The sequence below is a fragment of the Odontomachus brunneus genome, unplaced genomic scaffold (genome assembly GCF_010583005.1).
Source record: "Odontomachus brunneus isolate Ranch 3 - 2012 unplaced genomic scaffold, Obru_v1 Obru_scaffold_012, whole genome shotgun sequence".
Lineage (NCBI taxonomy): Eukaryota > Metazoa > Arthropoda > Insecta > Hymenoptera > Formicidae > Odontomachus > Odontomachus brunneus.
This window is the reverse complement of record NW_022639462.1, coordinates 1,191,797-1,201,705: the sequence shown is the minus strand read 5'-3', so window position 1 is coordinate 1,201,705 and position 9,909 is coordinate 1,191,797. Positions and strand designations below refer to the sequence as shown.

The following is a 9,909-nucleotide window of genomic DNA, read 5'->3' as shown; positions in this document are numbered from 1 at the left end:
AGTGCAAAAGCACATGTCGAAAAAACACTTTATCGCGTTCCATTTTTCACAAAGCAAAAGAAATTGTTGTTTAGGAAAATAATTGTGTATGCTGACTGAATGTTATCGAGAAATGTCGAAATTAATCACAAACTACCTGTTTCGTTAGTAATGACTACTAGAACTGTTTGCATTGCCCTCTAACATTTGCGGGCGGAAACTAAGTTAAGGTCCTAATACTATATCTTCATGTTTAGATGAACTATAAATATATGTTTGAGGCCAAAACGAACTATAAAATATAGTGAGATTATAGTTATTCCAACTATTTTTTTCTCTCAGTGTATCGTAGGCGCATTCGTGGGTCCGCTAGTAATCGTTGGCATGATAGATGCATCGATGACTCTGAGATCTTGTACTCCGTAAACTCTCAATTGAGCGTCTACGACGGCCGTGAGATCATCCCGAGGGCCCATTTTGGCTGTTTCAACGGGATGATAGAACGCCATAGACATGTGTCGCAGGTTGCATCTCCAATATTCGTCGGAATCGGGTTCGGTGCGTCGGCAATCTGGAATGTCCAAATGATGCAGCCATACTTCTCGTCGTACGAATGCCTCGGTTTTCAGCATTTTCTTTATGAAGTCTAAGAACTTCAACATTACTTCCACATTTTCATGCTCGGAATAGAAGTTCCCGTAGATCTTAATAAGGACCGCCGGATCTTTGCTACGCAGCCGCAGCTCACCAGAGCTCTTTGGCTTGACTAGACACAGAGCAGGCACCATCATATCAACTTCATCAAGCATTTTCATTATATGCTTTATCCTTTCATCTAAAGAGAATACACGCCACATCGCGTCCACATTTTGCATATGCCATCGTGGATAATGAACATGAAGGAACTGTATGTCGGGAGTTCGAGTCGCTTACATTAACAAAACTTACGAAATCGAAACCACCGTTAGTTCCCTTATCCCTTAAAATACCTTATTTATGTATTAGATATTGGTAAGCTTCGTCAAGGGTAGATGTGGACGACGGCGGTGTTGTGGTTTTGTTCTTGTAGGCCAAAAATAGTCCTTGCCAACTGACATGATTACGAAGATTCTTGCCGACTGGCAAATCGACAACACTCTTTATTCTCATTTCGAATAAATGCTGCTTAGGCCAGAGAGCATCAATAGTTGTAGACTGGCGATAGCGCCGGCAGACAGAATCACTTCCTTCGTCGCTTTCACATTGATCGACTTGCCATTCTTCAGAGTCACGCGTACTCCAACAGCCCGAGTATCATTTAGGAGAACGGCGTTGGCTCGGGTAGATTTCATTACGTAGAAATTGCTTTTGTTTTTAATCGGTGACAAGAAAGCTTTTGCCGCGCTTATTCTGCGACCATCATTCGAAGTTCCCTGAGCTTTGCCGTATCCAATGTATTTGTCACCGTTAATAGTTTCTAAAGTGGGTATATTCAATTCGCGAGCGGCGTCCATAAACATTTCGCGCATTTCTGTGTCAGTATAATTAAAGTATCTGATATCCAACGGCCCACCATGACCGCAGTATCTTCTCCTCCACTCGTCGCTGTGTACGCGATCGCAGTTTTGCGACTTTCTGAAGTATGGCAGAACCTCCTCGTAGCTCCATCCTTCGTTACCCATCCGGGACCACTGGTTATAATCCTCTTCGTTGCCGTGAACGTAGAGCATACCGTTCATTGTGGAAGTACCGCCGAGAGCTTTACCTCCAGGCCATTTGCACAGCTTGTTTTTGCAACTTTGGCAAGCGAGTTTGTCGGGCTCAGGTTCGTAAGAGTAATCATACTGCGACGATAACAAGTGTGCGTAGAACCCGGGGACCTCGCTGATAACTGAGGGATTGTCTCCGGCCTCGATCAGCAATACTTTCCAGTTTTCTATTTCGGTCAAACGATTAGCTACTACGGACCCGGCGCTTCCGGCGCCTACGATGACAAAGTCAAATTCGATGTTGCTATTCGCGATTTCTTCCGAGCGGTCCGATGGATAATTATTGCTCGCGTCACTCAAACCGCAATGTGCGACTAGAAGCGATTGCACCAGTTGCAAGAAAATAGTGGAGGCACTAGTAGTTGCAACTGCACAACTGGCTGCCACGCATGCCTCCATGATCGTGTTACGTACCTAACAATTTCATGCTATATGAAAATATAGTATTCAATGTTAACACACATTGATTGATTCTCAAGTTATCATAATACTGAGCCAATTATCGGTTAATTTTTGGCTTATAAAGGAAGAAAAATAAGTTAGAAATGGAAGAAATAATATTGTTACACAATAATATTTGTGTATACACATTAAATTAGCTATTTTATAGAGCAGGAATTTTTTATTTAGATAATAACTCACTGTATGAATCTGGAAAATTTCTTTGGTATCTCCCGTTTTCGTTCCGTTCTCTGTGATAAATCACTGTCTCGCTATATACTGGCGAAAATATTGCAAACTTAAAGTGCTGTTCTGAAATGTTTAGTTGTAGTCTTCTAAGCTACACGATTAACTGAATTGTGCAATGTGTTCTATTGGACATCGCTTTAGCGACTGAAACATCTTACACTGTCTCTTGCATCCACTCATTCTTTTTTTAGGTTAATATGGATGACGTAAGTCAGAACAAGTTTATAGCCCGTAATTGTTATCAATCGTTATCTATCTTTATCGCTTTATACTTTAAGTTGTTAATTTAGAATTTTCTGTTACGTAATCTATCATAAATTTGTCTATTTAGCTTAGTAAAAATGATAATGCAGAATGCAAATTTATATATTTAGTAATTTTTTATGAGTTTCGAGAATGCAACATTATAAAAATTGATGCAGAATAAAGTTACATTATCATGTGATTATGCCTCCTATCAACGAGTTTATAAACTCGTGCGAAAAAATACTATTGTGTGTTTTGTGTCAAGAATGATATCATAATTTTTCACCGAAGAAGTGAATTGAGGTAGATATAAAATGATTCTGTATGATATTCGCAATAATTATCAAGATATTAATTTTAAAAAATTGTCTTTTGATGACATAACGAAATCTATGAGATGCTTTCAGTAGACTATTGAATAGACCTATATTGGGGATACTACTTAAAAATAACGCGTCTGCAAAAGTACTCCATGGATAACGTGGAAACCTATTGTTACGTTGTAATTTTAATAATGTATAAATGTATATTGCTAGTGTAAAAATTTTATACGTAAAAAAGTTGTTTCGATAACAATTTTTCAGATATTAGGAAATACCTCGCATGGTTTCGTAATGTCAATAATCTTGAGGTCGAAGATTGTGATTATCAGTTGCGTAGTCCGAATTGGAGCAATAAGAGAAAAATCACCTCATTTATATATGTAATTCTGAGCACTGTACTATAACGAACCAAAACTTTAGCTGTACTCTATAACTCACACAATTTAAGATAATTTAATTATTAAATATAATTCGATAAGAGAGTACAACTAAATTATATAAATTGACACATATAGACTTTATTTTGTAATAATGTTTTAATGCTTTTTATAACATTGCTTATTCCAAAAGAGAGAAAGATATATTAAGCGCCGCTGAGTACGTAAACAAAAAACGCGATACCTATAAGGTTATTTGGAATTTCTGGGTCGATTTCTGGTCTTCAAAGTCAAATATCTTAAGCACGAAAATCGAAAGTCTGATGAAAGTTTCGTTATATAATGTTTAGCGCGCGCGTAATTTGCACCGAGTTTGATTAAGATTGGTACAGGCATACGGAGGTTTCGAAATCTCATCCGATAAAAAGTCCTTTTATTTTCGCGCAGATTCTCCCGTTTTTTCAAATTCAGGTTCACACGTACGCACGCACACACAAGCGAATGAGTTTGTCCTTCAAGCCGCATTTGCATCACCAAGCGATTCAGCTTCAGATCATACAACGCACGCATACAAGCGATATGCGTTTATCCGTCAGATTGCGTTTGTAATACAGGGTGTCTCACACTCTCCTCCGGGCATTTTTTGGGGACGTAAAATGGATTGATGTGAACATAAAAGTCCTCTATCGTTTTGCGATATTCGCAATAATTATGGAGACATTAATTGTAGAAAATTTGTGAATGATCATGCAGGATATGTAAATTGTAAATGAGTTATTTTAAATGAGGTATGAATATTGTAAATAAGTTATAGTAGCGACGACTGCCGTCGTGTATTTATACTTTAGGTCAAATTGAATAAAAAAGTCCTCTACCATTTTCCAAATAATCACATAAATTTTTAATTATTGATTAAAGAAGATTATTGCACGATTTCGCGTGATAATGCACTCATCTTCTTTAATTAATAATTAAAAATCTATGTGATTATTTGCGAAACGGTAGAGGACTTTTTTGTTCAATTTGACCTAAAATATAAGTACACGATAGCAGTCGTCGCTATTATAATTCATTTACCATATCCTGCATGATCATTCACACATTTTCTACAATTAATATCTCGATAATTATTACGAATATCGCAAAACGGTACAGGACTTTTATGTTCATATCAACCCATTCTACGTCCCCAAAAAATGCCCGGAGGAGAGTGTGAAACACCCTGTATAGGCTGCAGTAAGCAGTATGTATCTATAATAATCATCGATTCACGAATTTATGTGACGAAAAGATTCATGATCGACCATATAGTTTCACGTACATTTCATTATTAGTTTTACATCAATCTACGCTTGTGATGTCTGCGACCCGCATTGCAAATGTGAATAATCTGAATTTGAAATTAATTGGCGAGAAAGAAAAGATTTTTCGTAAGTAAAATATTATAAAGAATTTCGTATACACTGCACCAATCAGAATGGACGCGTAGGACATGTATACGTGTCGCTGGTTATTCCGTTTTGAAATCAGCTGTTTACTCATCGTTGCTAAGAGGTAAGCCATTTCTTTTACATACAGAACCTAGCCTTCCGCTTCTCGTGCGCTCATTCGTTTATACATTTTAATTAATTACGGAATAAATATTGAGAAAATTTCAAAATGGTATATAATTTTATCATTATTTTGACCCGTTCTACCCGTACATGGCAATTGCTCGATCAGTTACCGGACACCCTGTATAGGAATGACTTTTCTGTATGAATATATTTATGAATTTATTTATGAATTTATTTATTGGGGCACGCCGAGAGTTTTTGATCCTCGATGTTGAGTTTTTTTCAATTTGATATTTGGATATTTCAGCGTCCAATTATTAATATTATTACAACTTATCATACAATTATTTATGTAATAAGTACTTACGTATATACGTACTTACTTGGTTAATTATATTGATCTTACTTCTTTTTTGAATATAATTAATTTAAAATATTTGCACTTTGTTTAAATTAACATGTACTTTTCGTTTTGAAGTTTTTGTTTTGATAATTTTTATATGGTACTTTTGTTTGATACTTTTGTTTTTCATTTTATCATAAATAAAATCATAGAAATTAACAAAAATCTAGATTACTAAATACCAGATTACTACAATTATAATTATTTAGTAGAATAATATGTTATAAACCAGTACATAATAATTTACAAGTTAATGTTATCATTAATGTTTGCTTAGCGGTGACTGGTGGAAAAAAAATTAAGACGCTTTTGTATTTATTTAATCACAGTGCATAATTTAAAGTTGATAAAATATAAACTTTATTATGTGCACAATGAAATGTGACACATACAATGAAATATTGCAAAATAAAACATAAGTTATAAAATCATATACTTGATAAAAATCATACATTGTACGAGAGATTTTCTTAAATTTCCCAATTCAATTATGTGTTCGCTTGTTAATTCGCAAGTTGCAACACGAGAAGGGGAGCCTTCCATCTACTATATACAACGTGGTACAGCTGTGTTGTTTTCTAATCAGCTTTGCCACCCACATCCGCCCAATCCTCCTTGATTAAATCTGCACCTTTCTCTCCTATCATTATCGTAGGTGCCATCGTAGTTCCGCTTATGATCGTCGGCATAATAGATGCATCGACGACCCTGAGCCCTTGCACTCCGTGTACTCTCAATCGAGCGTCTACGACGGCTGTAGGATCACTTCGAGGACCCATTTTCGCTGTACCAGTTGCGTGGTAATATGTGATGGAAGTGTGTCGCAAGTTACATCTCCAGTATTCGTCGGAATCGGATTCGGTGTGCCGGCAACCTGGAATATCCAGATGATGCAACGATACTCCTTGTCGTACGAATGTCTCAGTTTTTAGCACTTTCTTTATAAAGTTCAAGGACTCTAACATCGTTTCGATGTTCTTTTGCTCGGAAAAGCATTTTGCATAAATCTTGACAGGAATCGCCGGATTCGTACTGCGTAATCGCAACTCGCCTTTGCTCTTCGGCTTCAGCAAGGACGGCATAGGCGCTATAATGTCGACTTCCCTAAGCGTTTTCATTATGTCATGCTTCATATCGTCGTCCATAGTGAATATTTTAGATATCACGTTCAGCTTGTCTACATTCCACTGCGGATAGTGAACATGAAAGAACTGTATATCGGGATACTTGGAGTTTGAGTCATATACATTGACAAAACTGACAAAATCGAAACCACCACTGGTCGCCAAACTACCACGTTTATACATTAAATATTCATAAGCTTCATCTGAAATGAACGTGGACGATGGCGGTCTCGCGGTCTCATTCTTGTAGGTCAAATATATACCTTGCCAACCGACATGGTTCTGAAGATTTTTGCCGACTGGCAAATCAACAACACTCGGTATGCCCATTTCAAGAAGATGCTGCTTAGGTCCAATGCCGGAGAGCATTAGCAGTTGTGGACTGGCGACAGTGCCGGCGGACAGAATCACCTCTTTCGATGCTCTCACGTCGATTGACCTGCCATTCTTTAGAGTCACACGTACTCCGATCGCCTGAGTGCCTCGCAGGAGAACGGCGTCAGCTCGAGTGGACTTCATCACGTAGAAATTGCTCCTGTTTTTAATCGGTGACAAGAAGGCTCTTGCCGTGTTCATCTTGCGAGCCTCGTGCACATTTGCCGGAGCTATGCCGTATCCAATGTACTTGTCACCGTTAACGGTATTTAGAATAGGCACATTCAACTCGCGAGCGGCGCTCATAAACAATTTTTGTATTCCTGTGTCGGTGTAATTAAAATATCCGATGTGCATTGGTCCACCGTGATCGCAATATTCCCTCTCGTCGCTGTGAACGTAATTGCAGCTCTGTGATTTCTTGAAATACGGCAGAACCTCCTCGTAGCTCCATCCTTCGTTACCCATCCGGGACCACTCGTTATAATCCTCATCGTTACCGTAATGGTAGATCATACCGTTTATCGTGGTGCTACCGCCGAGAGCTTTACCCTTACGCCATTTGCACACTTTATTTTTGGAGCTTTGACAGATGAGTTCGTCAGGCTCGGCGTCGTAGGAGTAATCTTCCGACGTGGATAACGTCTCTGGGAATAACAATGGGACCTCGCTGACAGCTGAGGGGTCATCTCCGGCCTCGATCAGCAATACTTTCCAGTTTTCTACTTCGGTCAAACGATTAGCTATTACGGATCCAGCGCTCCCGGCGCCTACGATGACAAAATCGAATTCGATGTTGCTATTCGCGATTTCTTCCGAACGGTCCGGTGGATAATTGTCGCTCAAACCGCATTGTGCGACTAGAAGTGATTGCACCAGTTGTAGGAAAATGAACGTAGAAGCACTAGTCGTTGCAGCTGCACAACTGGCCTCCATGCATGCCTCCATGATTGTGTCACGTACCTAACGATTTTAGGCTGCTGAAAATGTAATATTACGATTTAATGCGTATCGCTTGATGTTATATTTGTGCAAGCTGTAAGAATGCTGGGCCAATTGTCAATTAATTTTATATCCGTAATTAGAAAAAAATATATTAAATTAACTATTCTATTGTACAAACGTTTTTCCTTTTCAGTAATAACTTACCTTATGGAAAATTTATGGAGTAGTTCTCTAGTTTCTTTTGTTTTTTTATAAATTTTCAGGATCGACGTCGAAAATATCGTAAGTTCAAATCGAAAATTTTTAATATTAACTAGTTGTTTTCTAAGCTCAGCGTCTGTATCAATGAATGTGCGTTATTCGAGAGCACGAAGACGACTGATACGTCGATTAATGCTCTGACGTGATGTAATACTTAGCTCTTGGAACAAGATAATTAACATTTTATTTCCCCTTCCCTTGATCAAGAAGAATAAATATATTTTTCTATATTTATGTGTATGTATGGATATCTATGCAGTTTCTTATTTTTGTATTCATCGTCTGCTCGATGATAATGGCATATTTTGGCAACAAATCTATCAGTCAATAAATATATAACTGCTTTCAGCAGTTTATGCTACAATAGCAAAAATTTGTAATTATCTTCTTAGTAGGTCAAAACATCCTCTCTGTTTGCATCGTGATATTACCTGTACAAAATATCAGAATTGGTAATGAAAAATACGAATATATAATCTAATTAACGAGTACACTGACAAATAGGAATATGATCTTACGCGAATCATCGTATACATATGTATATACATACGATAACCTTAAGTTACACTGTCTAGTGATTATGTATTTCACAAATATGAATGTTTAAAAACTTGTGTGAGGCAAATATTGCATATCTTACAAATATTGCAAATATTGCAATATCAGGAAATGATACCATGCATTTTCTCGATAATTACCACATTCAAATTAAACATTCAATGTATAGAGTAGCTCATTTTGCCTAAGATAATTTTATTATTATGTACAATTTGACAGTTACAATGTTTATGTAACAATATATACATTGCGTTGGAGATATACTTATCTCCGTCGCTTTTTATCATATTGCTGTAAATGTTTATCTTTATACAGCCAGCTCCAAATAATTTCGGAATAACCTTAATGTCAATCTCGATCCTCAAGGAGGTCAATGCTATTGACCTTTATCAGCGCTCATTGTTAAAAAGTTATTAACAAAAAAGTTTCAAAAGTTGAATGTAATTTTTGTATATGGAAATATAGTGAATAGTACACGAATATGTGCGAATATTAATAAAAAAAAAAACACACACATACTGTTCGCCGTCACGCGGGCTCGCGGTGTGTGCGTGTGTTCGTATTATATTTGAAGTTTTATAAACACACACTTTTTCTCACACTTTTGTGAGAAATTCTCACTCTTTAGCTAAGTACAACAGACTTGGCCCCCCTCTCTCCGTGGTGCGAGGGATCTGGGGGGCGTAGCCCCCCAGTTACACGACTAGAGACAGGCTATCTTTTTTATTAAACGTATGTACGTACGTACACACATACACACACACATACACACACATTGCTCGCTTGCACGCGCGCAATGCGCACCCGCCCGGGCAACAGTGCGTGTGTTCGTATTATATTTGAAGTTTCATAAATACATACTTTTTTTTAATAATAAATAATAATATAAACACGCCTATATGGCAATCGCGTTTCCAAGATATTAATGAGACAGGAAAAATACCTGTCTCTAGTCGTGTAACTGGGGGGCTATGCCCCCCAGATCCCTCGCGCCGTGACGGGAGGGGGGCCAAGTCTATTGTACTTGAGCTAAAGAGTGAGAATTTTTCACAAAAGTGTAAGAAAAAGTGTATATTTACAAAGCTTCAAATATAATAGGAACACACGCACACACCGCGAACTCACCCGGGCGGATGGGCGAGCGCGCGTGCCGGCGACCAGTGTGTGTGAAACGTGTGTGTGTGTGTACGTGATTACGTACGCCTCGCACCTTCCTAGCTTACAAATTCCATGTTTTTGTATATACAATGTCCAAAAATTATATTCATTTTATGCAACTTCTTTTGTTAATAACTTTTTAACAAACAATGAGCGCCGATAAAGG

At 37.7% G+C, this 9,909-nt stretch overlaps 4 protein-coding genes across 7 annotated transcripts in view; 1 reads left to right on the top strand and 3 right to left on the bottom strand.

Moving 5' to 3' along the window:
* The window catches only part of LOC116840842 (glucose dehydrogenase [FAD, quinone]-like), a 7,575-nt gene extending 5,003 nt beyond the window's left edge, over positions 1 to 2,572 (bottom strand). For all 3 annotated transcript variants that reach the window (XM_032808104.1, XM_032808103.1, XM_032808105.1), the window contains exon 1: positions 2,370 to 2,572. The gene's annotated coding sequence lies outside the window, so the exon portion shown is untranslated. The remainder of the gene's footprint in view (positions 1 to 2,369) is intronic.
* The window catches only part of LOC116840845 (flotillin-2), a 126,494-nt gene that overhangs the window by 66,446 nt on the left and 50,139 nt on the right, over positions 1 to 9,909 (top strand). The window lies entirely within an intron of this gene.
* Positions 198 to 1,129, bottom strand: LOC116840846 (glucose dehydrogenase [FAD, quinone]-like). Its single transcript, XM_032808113.1, has one exon. The coding sequence runs from the start codon at positions 852 to 854 to the stop codon at positions 318 to 320; it is 537 nt and encodes a 178-aa protein (XP_032664004.1). The 5' UTR covers positions 855 to 1,129; the 3' UTR covers positions 198 to 317.
* Positions 5,659 to 8,558, bottom strand: LOC116840840 (glucose dehydrogenase [FAD, quinone]-like). 2 transcript variants are annotated; one of them, XM_032808098.1, is made up of 2 exons: positions 7,971 to 8,558; positions 5,659 to 7,798 (listed from the first exon to the last, which is right to left on the bottom strand). In XM_032808098.1, the coding sequence occupies exon 2, from the start codon at positions 7,767 to 7,769 to the stop codon at positions 5,901 to 5,903; it is 1,869 nt and encodes a 622-aa protein (XP_032663989.1). In that variant the 5' UTR covers positions 7,770 to 7,798; positions 7,971 to 8,558; the 3' UTR covers positions 5,659 to 5,900. The 2 variants fall into 2 exon arrangements, with proteins under 2 accessions (XP_032663989.1, XP_032663988.1); XM_032808097.1 differs by having other exon boundaries at positions 5,659 to 7,801; positions 7,971 to 8,556.